This window comes from Macrotis lagotis, chromosome 8 (assembly GCF_037893015.1).
Source record: "Macrotis lagotis isolate mMagLag1 chromosome 8, bilby.v1.9.chrom.fasta, whole genome shotgun sequence".
NCBI classification, from domain to species: Eukaryota; Metazoa; Chordata; class Mammalia; order Peramelemorphia; family Peramelidae; genus Macrotis; species Macrotis lagotis.
The window spans coordinates 105,600,818-105,618,912 of record NC_133665.1 but is presented as its reverse complement, the minus strand read 5'-3'; the positions used below and the strand labels follow the sequence as shown (position 1 = coordinate 105,618,912).

The 18,095-nt window shown below is 35.9% G+C and overlaps 1 protein-coding gene across 3 annotated transcripts in view; it reads right to left on the bottom strand.

Annotated features, from left to right (window-relative positions):
• Positions 1 to 18,095, bottom strand: part of DAG1 (dystroglycan 1) — an 85,310-nt gene that overhangs the window by 15,205 nt on the left and 52,010 nt on the right. For all 3 annotated transcript variants that reach the window (XM_074197947.1, XM_074197946.1, XM_074197948.1), the window contains exon 2: positions 12,207 to 12,604. In XM_074197947.1, the coding sequence (XP_074054048.1) occupies positions 12,207 to 12,491 (285 nt within the window). In that variant the 5' untranslated portion in view covers positions 12,492 to 12,604. The remainder of the gene's footprint in view (positions 1 to 12,206; positions 12,605 to 18,095) is intronic.

The following is an 18,095-nucleotide window of genomic DNA, read 5'->3' as shown; positions in this document are numbered from 1 at the left end:
ATTGTATTGATCTCACTAAAACACATTAAAAATTTTATTCAGAACAAGAGGGTTTTTGCTATTAAGTTTTTTATATTTTGTTTTATAGTATGCATGATGCAGTAAAATATATATATATTCTTTATAAATAAAAATATATTAGGGATGCATGCTCAAAAATGTGTATTGAGGGGGTAACATGAACAATGAAGTTTGGCAACCACAGTTCTAGATTTCAAAATCATCTCTAGATCCATCCTTTCTCAATTCTCATAGAAACTGGTGACTTTCTCTCTTCCAAAGTTACTCCAAAATCTGCCTTCTTAATCCAACTTCATATCTTTCTCCCCCCAACTCTGGAATATCCCATTCCATCAATTACCAATCCCCCCCCCCAAAAAAGTCTGCCAAATATCTTGGTTCTTCTTTCTTCTCTAACAGCAAGCTGTATTTCCTCTTCATTCCTGCCAAAGAGTATTTCAAGGTAAGGATGTGGCTGGATGTGGGTGGATGGGTGGGAACAATGATGAACAAAGACTAGATGGAAAATTTTCTTTTTTTCTTTCTTTTTTTTAAGGTTTTTGTGAGGCAAATGGGGTTAAGTGGCTTGCCCAAGGACACACAGCTAGGTAATTATTAAGTGTCTGAGGCCTGATTTGAACTCAGGTACTCCTGATTCCAGGGCCGGTGCTCTATCCACTGCACCACCTAGCTGCCCCTAGATTGAAAATTTTAAATCAGGTTTTCATTTAATTGGATTTGGACTAGGCCCTTAGTGACAAAATACAAAGCAAGAGCTTCAAAAATTAGTCAGTATGCCTTTGTAACTCATTAACGCTAGTAAACTATAAAATGCAATGTATAATCAAGAAGTTTTGTTTAGTAAGGATTTATACACAACAATTTTTTTCATGAAAACTATTTCTTTATTGGTCATGTTGTGAAAAAAAAAGATAAAAGACATGAAAAAAATAGGTTCAAACTGCATCCAAATTTCACCAGTTCTACAAATATCCTTTGGGTTTATCTTGGATCTTTGTAATGTTGAGACTAGTTATGTCATTCACAATGTAGCATAAAATTTTGCTATTGCTATGGACGTTGTTCTCTAGATTCTGCTCACTTCACTTTGTATTAGTTCATATATGTCTTCCCAAGTTTTTCTGAAACTATCTTGCTTATTATTTGTTTCTTTTCCCCCTAATTTAAATATTTTTATGTTTTTTCTTCCTCCACACACACACACACACACACAAAATCTGAAAGTTAAGATAGAGAAATTTAAGCAAATAGTACTAACAATACAGATAGGTAGATAGATCTTCTGCTTGAGGAATTCCAAGGCACTTCTCTATTTTTCCTATCTGATGGAATTTCAAAGATCAGAAGTCAAAATTGAGGTCCACTGGTCATCTTCTGATCTTTGATCCATTATGTGCTCTTTCTCTTCCATGTTTCTTGCTCTTACAATCTCCAGAATGCTGCAGTCAATAGTGCATAAAATCCTAAAATCTCTACAGAGGAATTCCCAATTCCAACCCATATCAAGATTTCCTTTTCTAACTATTGCTGAAAACAACCCATTTCCCAACTCATCCCTCTTTCCAGCAACCTCTTTATGTGCAATTTTTCCCAGTGAGAATAGAAGTTCCTGGGGTCAAGGACTGTCTTGGCTCCTTGTGTGCATCCTTAGCACTCAGCTAGCATGGTGACTAGCACAGAATAAGCCCAAATAAATGTTTTTACCCCTCATTTCTTTACTATTTTTGTCTACCTAAAGACCCTGACTTAGATGTTTATGCAGTAAGACTTAACTTTCTCTGAGTTTCCTGCTCCATCTCATATTCTGCTCAAATACTCCACACTGTTCATTCACTTTCCTTTAGTGATTATCTCTAGCTATAAAAGGGGCAACTTTCCCAATGGCTCAGCCAATTTCCTTTAATAGTCTAGCAATAGATCTGAAACTTAAAAAGAGTTTTAATCCTAATTCTTTAATATAAATGACCCTGGGTAGAGTGTTTTAACTTCCCTACTCTACATACTCTAAAGCAAGATGAGTCAGCTGAGACTTGGAATAAACTCTTTGAGTTCAGAAAAAGGATCCCAGCAACTCAATATAGAAGCCTTTCCCTGAAAATTGTGAATATGGGATATGGAATCAAGGACTATTATCCTAGGGATCTTTCAGCACCAGCCAAGGCAGCTAATAAATTAAAGCAATCTCCAGGATCAACTCAAACACAAACTTTTTTGTGTGTTTTAATTATTTTTTTTTACTTTGTTATCATTTTCCTATAACATCTTTCCCATCCAAAAAGTCCTCCTTTTTAATAAAACAGTACAAGTAAAAAACAAAACACAGTGACCAGGTCCAACAGCATAAACTTCATTAAGTGACCAAAGTTCACCACATCTGTACCAATTAGAGACATTTTCAGGATCAGTCTTCTAGAGTCAACTGAATATATTTCCCAAGTTCTAGTGTATTACCAAACTTTTATAAAGAATCACAAATGAAAAATAACCTTGGCTTAACTGGTCTGAGGTGTATACATCCATAAGAAAACAAAAAGGAGGTGGCAGGGGATAAGATGACAGAGCTGCTTAAATGCATGAATATGGAAAATATTGTACTCAATGATGAACTAAATCCCTCTATAGTGACTATGAAGGTAGAAACTTAATTATTAAGCATTTTAGATTTCTGTATAACCAGAATATTCATCAATAAAAACAGAACTGCAAGAAAGGGTAGAGGTTATGATCTGTCCAAATAAGTATTCTCACATTTACTATAAATGAGAATACTTATTTGTAACTTAATGGTGAGAATCTTATCTAGTTTAACTTAATTCTCACCATTAAGTTACATTCACAAAATGTCACTTCTATTGAGTGTTAAATTAAAGTCTACTTCTCTTTTCATGTCAAAATCAGAAAACTATAGAAGATACAGGACAAATCAGCATAAACTATTTTTCACATGCCAAACTTTAAGTTTTGGAACAGTTGAGCCCAAGCAAATGCCATTCTGACAACCACCGCCCACAAGGAGATGCCTTCCCTTTCAAACCCTTGTTTCCAGATGTGCTTCTGTTACAAGGGATCTATTCAGAATCCAGAGGGATGCCCACTCAAGGCAGGAGGAAACCACAGTTCATTTCACTTGGAGGGAAGGCACTGTAAAACTCACTAAGCGGTAGAAGAAATGCTCCTTTCATTTGCTCCTGCTCCAAGAGTGAAAAGGATCCTCATTGTTCTCACGAGAACAATCTGTGTGCCTGTCAAAGTAGCCAAGATCCAGGCCCAAGGCTGTTCTCAGTCCCACCACAGGCGCTTATTGCATGGGCAGGCAAAGCCCCGACAAACAGCTTTTATGAAGGGAAATGCCTCCTGTTTCCAGACAGAACCCTCTGATGAGGGAGGGAGAATGAAAAGCAGATATTCTCAGGCTTTACCCAAGATAGATACCTAAAGTTCTGTTGCTAAAAGAATGGTTAAAATTTTCTCCAAGTGCAGGTAACCAAAGAGCTAATTATTTTGTGGAATTGAAGCAATGGCCAATTTGCCCTGAAAGTATTCTAAAAGTAACAAATAAATTCAGGCCTTCAATATTCTCAGGAACCTTTTTCAGGAGATAGTCCTTACCCAAGTCTCCAGAAGGAAACACTTAATTTCCCCTATGTAAGTAACTCCTTTGGGAGTTTTGTCTACCACCCTTTAAACAAAATTCTTTCCTTCAGTGAGACAGATATGAAGGGCTGACAAAGTAACTAGTATAATGAAAAAAATTTAAGATCTACAAGGCTTCAACTACATACAGTCAAATGGCCTTCTTATGAGTCTACCCTCCCCTCTTTTCTAATCTCCTGGGATTATAATCTAAAAGAAGGAACACAAAACTAACATATGAAAAGGAACAAAGTCATGCATTACAAGTACAAAGCAACATATTATTAAATGTAAAATTATATATCGAATAAACACATCAGAAAATAATTTTAGTCATTATATAAGTATTAATTAAATTAAAATCCTAAAAGTGTATTGAGTTCTCTTTGGTTTCAAATCCTGCTTTTGCCACTAACTTGGAAAGTTGTGTAACTTTGAAAAGTTTTTGTGTACAGTCAGGATAAAGTCTATTCTATTTTTCTCTTAGGTACATAATAAAATGAGATATTTGCACATATAGAACCAATACCAAAATGTTTACTATCTTTGGTGGGGGGGGCAGGATTTGGAACTCAAAATTTTATTAAAAATAAATATGAAGGGGCAGGTAGTCGGAAAAGTAGATAAAGCACTAGCCCTAGAAAATTCAAATCTGACCTTAGATGCTTCACACTTACTAGCTATGTGACCCTGGGCAAATCACTTAACCCTGGATTGCCTGGCAATACCCACTTCCCCATCCTCTCTCCCCCAGAAAAAGAAAAATGGACGTTGAAAAATTTTCTTTTCATATAATTGGAAAAAATACTATTAAATAATAAAATAAGAAATGCACATTTAAATACTTTGAAAAATTAAAAGCAGTGCTAAAACAAAATTTTATAAATCTTCAAACAATATCTGTTCAATAATTGTTACAGACAACTCCCACAGTAGAGTCAAGGTAATAGTACCTCATGATGACCTTGTGAGATGGGCATTATTATCATTTTAAAGATGAGCATTGATTCTGATCCAATGAACAGATTTAGATGCCCCTTTATTTTATAAATAGGGTCAATAAGGACCAGGAAGGTCATATAGTAATAAACATCAAAGGGGGAATTTGAACCCAGTCCTGTGACCTGCTCAAATACTTCATGCTTACTAGCAGTGTGATCTTGAGCAAGTCACTTAAACCTCATTGTCTCACAAAACAAAGCAAAACAAAACAAGTCTCTTTGCTAGTCAAGATATCTGAGTATTTCATTTAAAATAATGGAATCCTGTGAGCACAACTTCAAATCCAAACTTTAGAATTTTGAACTAGAAGGGAGTATAAATATCATTCAATTGAACCTCCCCACCCCAGACTCTTTTATTGACAAAGAAATAAGACACTGAGGAAAAGTTAGACCTGCTGCTGAATTCCAGGCTCCAGACTCCAATTCTAGTACACATTTTTAGGAGATTAATACTCAAAGTCTAAAACAAAGTTTAACTTCTAGAAGTTTGATCAGAACTTAGACTTAAGAGGGGCGGCTAGGTGGTGCAGTGGATATAGCACCGGCCCTGGAGTCAGGAGTACCTGAGTTCAAATCTGACCTTAGACACTTAATAATTACCTAGCTGTGTGGCCTTGGGCAAGTCACTTAACCCCAATGTCTAGCAAAAACCTTAAAAAAAAAAGGAACTTAGACTTCACCTTAAAATATCCCAGGGTTAGCAATCTGTACATCTTGCAGTTGTAATTTAAATGTTAAAAGCAGAATGGCCTATAAAAACAAGGAAACAATATCCAATTGGACCTTCTTTCAGGTCCTCTATTTGAGGCAGACCATAGTCTCAATAGAACCATTTCTGTCAAAAGTTTTCCAAATCCCCAGCTTGATCCTAGTTACTGAAAGTGAAAAGGCTGGCCTTGATGTGTAAACAAAACCTCACTTTTACTAATTTACCTTGCCAGCAAATAAATGTATGGCTTTCTATTGATCAAACCTCTACAAATCCTGTTTGTATAGTGTAATCTCCTTAATATCTATATGAATAAGCTTGTTAAATAAAAATTTTCCACTAGATATTGTAATATAATGCACATGGGACTTTTCAAAAGAAACCTCTTGTCGTTTTAGTAAGTAATGTTTCCCCTTTGGGCAGGTTTACATCAAATATCACTAACACATTTAGATTTACCTACTTGATGACTTGGTTACTCAATAAACCCTGTGGCAGTCAAGGTGACCAAGTGCAGCTGTGGAAATAAATTACCCTAAGTCATATAATGTGTCTAAAAGGGCCAGGATGCTAAGAACCATTTCTACCATTGCAATGTCAGTTCAGTCATACTTGACTAAATTGTAAAAGCAACTGTCTGTGCAAACTGACAATGAAGTTTGAGTTCTAAAAATAAGGAAGAAGTGCTTCAAAGGTAACTTACTTAATATGCTGCATATTTCTGACAACGCTCAATATTATGCAGTGGGTAAGAAGCAATAACTTTCCCTTCTCTATCTCCCCTGTCCCCTAAAAGCAGGATCAAACACTAAAAACCTTATTTCTCCCAGTGTTTTAAATGTACTTTTAGAGAGGAAAAAACCTGACGCTTTCAATGTTTTTCCATCTGCATATATGTGCACAAGCTGTCCCATACTTAGAAGAATGCACTGCCTCCTCAGATTTATTTCAAGGCTCAGTTCATCTCAGCTTTATGAGATCTTTCCTGATTTCCTTCTTCCTTCAATCCAATCACCAGTTCTTTCTTCAAATTATTTTGTATTACTCTTATGTGTTTATGTTCTTTAATCCCAAAAGAATGTAAACTCCTTGAAGGTAGGGACTATCCTTAAATCCCAATCCCTTATTACAGTGCTTTACACACAAGCAGCACTTTATATTTGATGAACTGAAAACTCAAGATGGGATCTCTAATAGTAAATCCAAGTTGAGAAATTGGAACTCAAATCATTGATGAGACTGAGAGAGGAGGTGCCAGAATTGTGCTAATTCAATTAACTAGCTTCTCTTTCTGCTGTCTAGCTCACCTTGGTGTTAATGATAGTTCTAAAAATATATATTAACTAAAGAAAAAGTCTAATAGGAAATAGGGGAAAGACTTAAACTTTAAAACAATTTGCATTTAATTTTGGTATAATTTATCTCACTGTAATAAAAGGGCAAAGAAAGATCATCACAGGACCCTTGAGTATGAGAACCCCTAACTGAATGATACTTCCCCATCAATTTCCCATCCTATGGACAATAAATTTCCACCATCTCCTTTTATTCCCTATGATTTAAAATCTTGAACTTCCAAGAATATCCTCTTTCTATTTCTCTCTCAAATCACACTGCTCTGCATTCTCCTTCCATTGCATCCTCAGGAATTCATTTTATTATATATAAATTCCCCTTTGCTCCTTTGCAAAATGAAGTTGGAGAAAAATCATGAAATCGTGCTGAATCCACTCAAAATTTATATTACATAATCTCAACTGGGCTCTCACAGCATTAAGGCATTCATTTAAACTTCTTTTAATATCTCACTTACCACAGGGGCCTTTTCAAACCTTTTCACCTCTCCTCAAAGCTCCCCCTAAGTTGAGAACTTTGCCTCATATTTTATTTTACAAAATGAGGCCATTCTCCCCTCCTCCTTCACTCACATTTCCCAGATGCCTTTTGCCACTATTTCTGCCTTTACCATATAATGAGGTAGGCTCTTCTCCTTTCCAAAGCAAACTGCTCTACTTACACAAGTGATCCTCTTCCACCCCATCTTGTGGGAAACATCCTTACTCTCTCACTTATCTTCACTTTTTGTTTATTGACTACTTCCCTGCTGCCTACAAACATGACTAATGTCATCTCTACCCTCAAAAAACCACTCACTTGATCTTATTTCCCCATCTCTCTTCCCTTTGGGGGTAAGACTCCTTGAGAAGGTTGTGTACAATAAGTCCCTCCTCTACCTCCTTTCCTCTCACTCTCTTCAAACTACTACAGTCTGATTCCTATCTTCATCAATCAACTGAAACTGTTCTCTCCAAAGTTACCAATGCTCTCTTAATTGCCAAATCTAAAGGCCTTTTTTCACTTCTCATCCTTTTTGATTTCTCTGTATGCAGTTTTTGACAATCACCCCTCTCCTCAATTTTCTTTTCTCGAGGTTTTGCTGACACTACTTTCTCCCAGTTCTCCTACCTTTATGAATACTCTTCTCAATCTCCTTTGCTGAATCTGCATCCCAGTCACTTCATGATTTCATCAGTTCCCCTAGATTCCATCATCATTTCTACATTAATGATTTTCAAATCTATGTATCTAGCCCTGAAATCTCTCTGATGATCTCCAGATTCATATTTCAACCTCCTACTAAACATCTCAAAAGAAATTCCTGAACACATCTTAAACTTAACATGTTCAAAACTGAACTTTATCCTTTCCCTCTTCCTAATTATTCAAGAGTGCCACAATCCTCCCAGTCACCTAGACTCACAACAAAGGTGTCATCCTTGATTCTTCACTCTCTTTATCTACATCCAATCAGTTACCAAGTCTTGTCAATTCTACCTTGGTATCACCTCAAGTCTGGACTTCCACAATGGTTTTCTGATTGATCTCCCTGACTCAAGTCTCTCCCCGTTCTAGTCCATTCAGATGCAAAAATGATCTTCCTACAACACCCTGTTATTCAATAAGCCCCAGTGGCTCCTTAAAACTTCCACATCAAATATAAAATCATATAACATTCAAAGCCCCTATAGGGGTTCCCTACCTTTTAAATCTTTTTTATACCTTTTATACCTTACACCACCACCATCCAGGTATGTGACACTTGATCCCCTTGCCAGCTGTCACTCAAGACACTTAATCTCCAAATTTGAGATATTTTCACCAACTATCCCTCTTTTACAGTTTTACCTCCTGGTTTCCTTCAAATCCTAGTTAAATTTTACCTTCTATAGGAAGATATTTACAATCCCTCCTAAGTCTAGTGCTTTCCTTCTGCTGACAATGATTTTTTTGCCCTTTGTTCCTTCCATCTGGCATTCACAGAAACTCAACATCTTAGAAAATTATGCATACATGAACACCTTCTTCAATATTGACTTCTCCACTGATCCTCCAACTCCCACCCCAAAAAATAAGACCATAAGGAGCAGATAAATTGTTTGCCTGTTATTGTTTAGCCTCTCCCTTTGCCAGAATCACTTGAGGCTTACCCTGTGTTCATATCATTGGAGCCAGATCCCAGTTGCAGTCATCCAGAAGACTCCAGGTCCCTTCCTCTCCTTTCTGAAACAGTTCAGTATCATATGACTCCCACTCTATTTTTCCACTCTAACCATAGTTAAGAGTAATTACATTAATGTCCCTTCAAACGTACTGGCACTCTCAATTGCTATGATCAGTCACAAAGAAGAGGATATGGTCAAACCCTATGATCCTACTCTACGATCCAGAACTATGAAATTCATTTCATAGATCACAACCTCCTGAAGCTCTTTTTTTATCCCTTAATATTTAAATAAACATCTTGAGACAGGGACTGTTTTCATTTTTATATTCCCAGAGATAGCACAGTGATCATTCATTGTTTATTGAACTTAAATTGAATATACTTGGAAAACAATGTTAGTGATCAGCAAATGCACCCAGGCCCATTTGAATAGTTTTTTAAAATTAATTTAATTTTCACATCACTACAAACAGTCCTGTTGCAAAAAAAAAAAACCATAATTCCCATTCCCCAATGAATATATTTTGATGGTATTATTCAGAATTTTTCACAAAGGACATGCATTAACACTATAGAATCACAGAACTTGTGGAAAACTTATAATGAACATCTAGTATAAAATTTTCACATTAAAGATGAAGAAAATGAAGTCCAAAAAATGTCTTGCCCCAGATGCCATGATAAGTAATGGAAGAGCTGCTCTGTCCATTAAATCATGCCATGTGGCCTTTTGGTAGCAATGTAAGCGACAACAGAATTCTGAGATTCTAAAGCATTTTTTTTCATCTTATATTTTTACCTCTTGCTATCTAACGGTCCCAGTTTCCTCTCATTGCTAATTGAATCCCATTCCCCAAATCAGCTTTTTCAGAAAGAAAAATTCCTCAGGAAAAAGTCTGTTGATCCCATCCCTGCCTTCCCCTCTCCTTTCTAAGCTTCTCAATCTCCAGTCATTAGTTCAATATGTTCTTAGCACAAGAAAATTTTCAGTCTTCCAAAGTAAGACTCAAATAAAGGAAATACAGGGGTACTCCTTTATAAGATGCCTCTTCTACAGAACTCTTTTGTTATGAAAACATTAGGATTCCAGTTTCATAGAAAAGGAAGAAATGGGTTTAAAGGTACAGTGAGAAAATTGCTATGGTTTGACATAAATAAAGTTTTTCTGATAGTGAGGGTCATTAGGTTTCTTGGGTGATTTACTACTAAAAAAGACTTTAAAATATGTATCTAGGTTAGTCACCAAAGAATTTCTCTACCAGATAACTATTTGAATACCTTAGATCCATTCTACTTCCACAATTCTTTGCTTCATAACATTCAGTTAGAAGTCTGAACATTCACAAGTAGTTTTTGTTACTCATTCCTTACCTTTTAAAAGCTCTACTAAAACTGGAATGGGCAGAAAGCTGTGCCAATATCATTTTATAGTCATTTTTCCCACTTTGAAATCCATAAGCTCTCTTGTTTCACAACTACAAATTCCAAACTTCAGCTTCCTGTTCCCCTAAAAACCTCAAGTATTATAAATACTGCTCCTAAAATACCAAGAAAGTCTAAACTTAAATGACCAATACTATAGTGAAGTATTATGCTTAGTACATTTATAGTACATCCTGAAACTCAGGCTACAGAAAAGTAATACTTGATGGGACATGTTTAATTCGAGATGTACATAAATCACTCTTCAGATAAACTACACAGAAGAAATTTTAAGATCCTGAAAAATTCTACTCAGTAGAAATGAATGCTCCCATGGAAAGCTGTCGTTTCTAAATTTTGGTTCATTTATGCTATGAGTTATCAGCCTACTTTTCTGATTAACTTAGTAAATAATTGTTCTGGTTTATCCTTGAAGAGAGAATTTTAGCTGATGCTTTAGTTTAAATGCTAAATCTAAACTGTGTTCTCATGTTAAGCCATCGTTTTATCAGGATATACCAGTTTTTAACAGCTGTTTCAAGTGGGATCTTAGCAAATCACTTCTCTCTAGATCAGTTTCCTAATTGGTAAAATGACGGAGATGGAGATCAGCGATTTCAGACTCAACTGCATATGGGGACCACTAAATTCTGCATAAAGATCCCTATAGGCCATATACTACACCTGAGAAAAACACATATTACTATTATCTGAACTTTGCTCTATTTTTCTATTGTTAGCTGTCTCCCAGTTACATTTTAATGTGGTTCAGCTGTACTCCAGAAGAGGTACAGGCCACAAGTTTGACAGCTGTGGAATAAAGAATCTCTAAGGTTCCTTCCAACTCTAAATCTATAAGCAGCAAATTCATGGCTCTTTATGGTGCAAATGAAAAACTGTGAAAGTCCTGTAAATTGATCACTCTCTACAAACCCTGGATGTTCAAAGCCCAAAACATGCACAATTCTTTCCATGAGACAAACATCTTCAATAAAACAGGTGTAATAAACCAGATTTTCCAGATTTTGATAAGCCAAAATAAGAGAAAATTCTTAGTAATTCCTCATGTCATTTACTAGTTTCCTCTCCTTAAAATGTTATTAGATTGTCTTCCCCCCCCCCCATTAACTTAGAGCCATAGTTGATCTACTTTTTGGTCTCAGGAGTCCCTCACACTCTTAAAAGTTATTGAGGAATCCAAAGAGCCTTTGATTATGTGGCTTATATCTATGGATGTTTACCATAACAAAAATTAAGGCTGAAAACATTTAAATATTTATTATTTCATTTAAAAATAATAAACCCTTTACATGCCAGCAAAATGTTGTAACATTTTTACGAAAATAGCTCTATTAACCATAACAAAAATAATTTAGTGGTAACAGTGGCACTGGGGTGGCTAGGTGGCACAGTGGATAGAGCACAAGTCCTGGAGTCAGGGGCACCTGAGTTCAAATCTGACCTCAGACACTTAATAATTTACCTAGCTGTGTGACTGTGGGCAAGCCACTTAACCCCATTGCCTTGCAAAAACCCAAAAACTGAATTTTCATATCTGCTTCTGCATTCAATCTGTTCAAATGACTGTTTTTGATAAAGAATTAAAGAAAATTTGACCTTAAAAAAGAAATAAAGTTGGAAAAAGAAGAAATATTTTAATAGGCAAATAACATCTTACTATTTTGTGAAAATAGTTCTGACCTTGTGAAATCCCTATAAGGGTCTTGAGGATGCCCAGGGTCCTCAGACCATACTTTGAGAACCACTGACTTAGAGGAACTTTAGAAGCTTTTTAATAATCATCAGAAGGATATTTAAAAACCTGCAATATCAAAGACATGTAAATGAAACTAAAAATGAAAGGAGTGTCAGAAATACTTGCACATTTTTAACCACATAAATTCAATCTTACCTTAATTATTTCTCCATTGGAAGCAATTAAATCTGTTGGAATGGCAACTCGAAATGAGCGACCTACCACAGCTATACCATCTGGAATGCCCACAACAGCTGGGATAGTCTCTCGAAGATCAGAAAGCACTGAATGCATTGATGCTTCTAACTGGTTTTCCCAGTCCCTTACTATTTCAGAGGGTTCACTGGGCCAGTGGGACTGAGCCAAAGCAATCATTAGAAGAATAAAAAAGGTCCTCCCCCAAAGAGGGGACAGTAGTACAAATCCAACAGTCATACTCATTAGTTTCCAATTATATTAAAACCAAAAATCGTAGAACACTGGCCAACAGAAAGAAGTGGATTTTATTATCTCAGCTTTGGCACACCTGTTCCATCCCAGCAGGTCTTCAGAATCTGAAAGAAAAAACAAATTTTTGATCAAGATCAGAATACAGATTTCTTCTCACTTAAGAAGGCTGCCATTACCTCCTGACTACATAAGCATTCATCACTGCATTCACTGAGCTTGCATTTACAAACTTGCTTTAATTTTCAAATGTCTTGATCAGTAAGAATACTACTCTTACTAATTCAAATACCAATTTGACCACGCCATAAAATATTCTTTGATGACAAACTATATTCTAAGTCTTTACAATTTGGTAGACTTGCCTGAGTTTGGGCTTCCATTGGTAAAGCCTTTGAGTATCCAGTTAATTACACAACACCAAGATGAGATATCAAAAAAAAAAAGGACTACAGAGAATTTCCAGATTTATAGGAAGTAGAATAATTTTATTTCCACTCTGACAACAAAGAGAATATAAGTTTGCTAATTGGTTTTCCCAGATCCTTACTATTTCTAAGGGTTCACTGGGCCAGTGGGAACCAAGTCAAAGCAATCATTAACAGAAAAATAATCAGAAATCTCTGAGGATAGAGACCTTGGCTTTGAATTCTCCATAATAATGAGATGAATAAACTATAATATTGTTATTATATAAATTGTTTTGGCCGATTCCACTCTGTAACAGCTCAAACAAGTCTTTACAGGTTTCTCTGAAACCATCCTCACCATCATTTCTTATAGCACAATATATTCCATCACATATATTATATAATAACTTGTTCAGTCATTGCCTAATTGATGGACGCCTCCCTCATTTTCTAATTTTTTGCACCACATAAAAAGAGCTGCTATAAATATTTTTGTACATATGAATTTTTCTTCTATTTTTTTTTTTTGTCTCTTTATGGTAGAGACCTAGTGGTGGTATCACTGGGCGTGCACAGTTTATGTTTGGAGCAAAGTTCCAAACTGCTTTCCAGAATGACTGGCTCAGTTCACAGTTACAATAGTGCATTAATAAACCTGTTTTCCAAGCATTTTGTCGTTTTCCTTTTTTTTTGCCACCTTGGTCAATCTGAAGGATATGAGATGAAATACCCTAAGATCTATTATTAAATATCCAGTTCATCAGTCATGAAAGTAAAGTCTAGATTCTAGAGCAGGGATGGGGCACCTTTTTTCTGCTAAGGGCCAAAATTTTAAATATAACCTGCTATGTTTGGTCAAACATTTAATTAATTCATCCCTAAAAAGCTCCTAGATTTATTGAAATCCTACCTGTAATTGTGTTGGCAGCACCAGACCAAATGATTTCGAGGGGCTTATATGAGTAAGCCCTGTTCTAAAGCTTCTGAAGGTACCCGGAAAAGGCAATTCTATTTTTTCATTTTTTTGACATAATTAAAGATTTTATTTCTTTTGAGTTTTACATTTTCCCCCCAATCTTACTTCCCTCCCCCCACAGAAAGCAATTTGCCAGTCTTTACATTGTTTCCATGTTGTACATTGATCCAAATTGAGTGTGATGAGAGAAATCATATGAGAAGGCAATTCTATTAAAAATTCCATCCTTGGGATAGAGCAGGGAAACAATGGTAACCTTATACCACACATGGTGTCTTCTTCAAAAGAAGAAATGAAATTAGCAATAATCAAATTAAATACTGCTCCGTTTTTTTTCAAAAACAAATAAACTAATACAGCTCTGTTGCCCCTCACACCAGATGGGCAAAGATAACAAAAAAAAATTATACAAGTTGGAGAAGATTATAGGAAGACAGCCACATGCTAATGGATGTAATGTTAAAGAAATTATGATTGGACCAATTGTTCTGAAACATAATTTGGAATTATACTGGAAAATTCAAATTGTCGCAATGTAATTTATAATAACACCGTGAACAGTTTTGAAAAAACTAGAAATATGGTCCCAATGGAAAACAGATAAACTGTGATAACAAAGACATATAAAATGACAAATATGAAGAATTCAAAGAATCCTGGGAAGATTTAAGTGGTCTCATAAAGAGAAAAATAAGGAAAAAGCAAGAAAACAATTTACACAATGATCACAGTAATGTAAATTACAATAACATTTAAGAACATGATAAATTTGTAATAATGAATCTTGAAAGACAAAGTTGGATGCAATACCACTGAATTCTAGACAGGAAGAAAATAGATTTCGAAGGTATCAGAAGAAGAATAAGGAATAACACATGATTAAAATTCTACAGGAGAGGTCAGTCCAGAACAACTAGGAAACTCAAGAATTAATTTCTAAAGGCACAAAAGGAAACAATTTTGATGAGAAAAAAACGAGTTACAAAAAAAGGAGTAGCTATTCAAGGAACTTGCCAACTGAAATAAAACAAGGGGTCAGCTAAGGTGGCACAGTGGATATAGCACTGGCCCTGGAGGCAGGAGGACCTAAGTTCAGGTAGTACTTGATTATCTATTGACCTTGGACAAGTCATTTAATCCCATTGCCTTGTCAAAAAAAAACAGGATATGACAGAAGATAGGAGTAATAACAAATAAGAGAATTTTTAAGAGTCAGATAATGTCAACACTGACTAATCTCAGAATAAAGGAGTAAGTTTTCTATGGATAAGGCAATGACAACTGACAAGAGAAAAGAGCAGGGTTGTTCATTTCTTATTTGACTTATTTTATTCCATGCCAAAAAAAAATGAAATGCAAAATGGCTAATAATGGATTCAAAGGATAAGAGAGCTATAACTGATGATTACCTGGCACAAATGAATTACATCCTCAGACAATGAAAAAACCAGCAGATGTGATTGCTTAAATACTCTGTGACAACTGAAAGATCACATAGAGATTGGGATATGCATCATATACAGTATTCAGAGGCCAAATAACTTGATTCTTTTTTTAATGAAAAGAGTCAGCAAACTATTGCCCAGTGAGCTTGACTTTAGTTACTGGACAGTTAATTATTAGAATGTATCATTAAATATGATTCTAGGGGTGGCTAGGTGGCACAGTGGATAGAGCACAGGTCCTGGAGTCAGGAGTACCTGAGTTCAAATCCGGCCTCAGACACTAGGTAATTATTATTACCTAGCTGTGTGACCTTGGGCAAGTCACTTAACCCTACTGACTTGCAAAAACAAACCAAAAAAAAAGATGATTCTAGTTATCATGTAGAAAACAGTGAGTAAAGAGTCAGTATGACTTCACTAAGAACAAGTTGTGGGGAAACAAGGTGGTGCAATGGATAGAGCACTGTCCTTGGAGTCAGGAGGACCTGAGTTCAAATCAGATTTCAGACACTTACTACCTTGCTGTGTGACCCTGGCCAAGTCACTTAACCCCATTGCCTTGCAAAACCAAAAAAAAAGGAAAGAATGAGCTGTTATATTGCCTTATTTCTTTTTTTGGAAAGAATCAGGGGAACAATGCAACTATAGCTTACTTAGATTTTAGCAAAAATTGAAAAACTATTGATAAACCAACTCATGCTATTCTTATGGAAAAGATAAGGAGATAGGAAATATGACATAATGAGATGAATTCAGATCTGTCTGAATGGACAGACTCAAAGAATAGCCAATGAAAGCTCTGTATCAATTTAGCAGGAATTCTCTGGGGATGTTTGCTTGAGCTGTGCTGTCTAACAATTTTATAAATAACTTGAATAAAGGCATTCATGACTTGCTCATCAAATCTACAGATGACAAAGCTAAAAGAGAGGGGGGAGAAAACACTGGATGACAGGATCTAAAAAAGATCTTGAACGATATACTACATTAAACTGAATCCAATAAAGAATTCATAAGGATAAATGGTAACAGTCTTACATTTATGCTCAAATACAAAAAGTATAAAATGTAGGAGGCATGATTAGATATCAATGTGACTGAAAAAGACCAAGGTGTTTTGGCTTACTGAAAACTTGATGAACTTTCAATGTAATGTGGCAGTCAAAAAAGAAAATGAGATCTTGGATCCAACTGAGAGCAATACTTCCAAGAAAAGTCATAGTATCACTATAATCTGCCTTAGTCAGATCCCACAGCAGAACTGGGGAAGGTGTTAAATTCTAGGCACCACAGTTTAAGAAGATCATTGAGAAGTTGATATGTCCAGAGGATGATAGAAGGACCTTGGATCCATGTCATATGAGCATTGGCCTGAAGAAGAGAAGATTCAAAAGAGGAAGAGGGAAGGAGACAGGGTTGATGATGTGAAAGCTAGCTTCAAATATTTGAAGAGCTGTTAATGTAAAGGGGAGCAGACTGCTCTTCTGTGTCCCAGATGACATAACCAAGAACAATGGGCAATAGCTAGAAAAAGACAAATACAGGATTCATGACATGCTAAAGGGATGTGGGCAACCTCAGAAGATGATGAATGCTCCCCCAATGAAGATTTTCAAGTAGAGGCTTGAATTCTAGGTATATTATCATGGCGATTACCTTTTGACTATGTGTTAGATTAGGTTAGATGGCAACTGAAGTCCCTTCAAAACCTGTAATTCCATGATTCTTTGATTCCAAATGACTTAATATGGTGAGACAGCTGAGAGAGACTGGACTATAGGTATGAATGAAGGACACTGGCATAACCAACATGTTGGTTTGTTCAAATAGGCCTCTATTAAGCACTTGGTGAGACAAAGAGGCAGAAACAAATTAATAGTTTGAAGGAGTTGACTTTCTAATGTGGGACACACCAATTCCCTATGCTCTCTCACACAATTTTGCATCTTTTGGCCCATTTGTCTGTACATTTTAAGTGTTGATGGAAAAACTTCAGGTTTTATCAACTTGGTTTATAATGAGTGAATAAATTAGCCACTTGCTGCACTTGGTTCCTATTGTTGAGAGATTAAAACGAAGGCCCTTACAACATTAGGAGGATTTTTGCAGCAGACATAAAGAAAGACATGAACAAAAAACACACAGGATAAAGAGGTGGATATGGACTGAGTTCTGTCTCAGGGAAGGGATTTAATTGTTCGTTATTTATGCACTACTCCTTTCCCTTAGTACAAAAAATTAAGAAGTGATTGCACATTACTGACCTGTGTGATCTTAGAAAAATCAATCTCTCTGGGCCTCAGTTACCTCAACTGTAAAATGAAGAAATAAGATCAGGTGTCAAATATATGACAGCTGCCTTAGTCACGGAAATGTACTGCAAAGCATTTAATGAAATCACAATACAATTACAGCCAGATTTCAATTTTCAGTTTAACTGTACTAGATTACTTCAAAACCTTTTCATGTCTAAACTTCAAATGTTATGATGTAAAAAGGGGGGGGGGGATAAAGGGTGGAGAAAGGTTTACATGATCCCTAACTAACCTCTATTTTATTCTCCCAATCCCAAACAAAATCAATAGAATATCTAGTCTGCACCTAACACAATTATTCTGAAGGCTTTTCCTTCACTATACACATTTAAAAGACACACCCTGACCTACAAGTAATAGCGGTTCAGCCTGCTGCCTGGAAAGTCACCAACTTGGTATCTATTTCATACAAGTGACTAAGGACTCTGAATTTAGCAAGTAAAGAAGGGAGG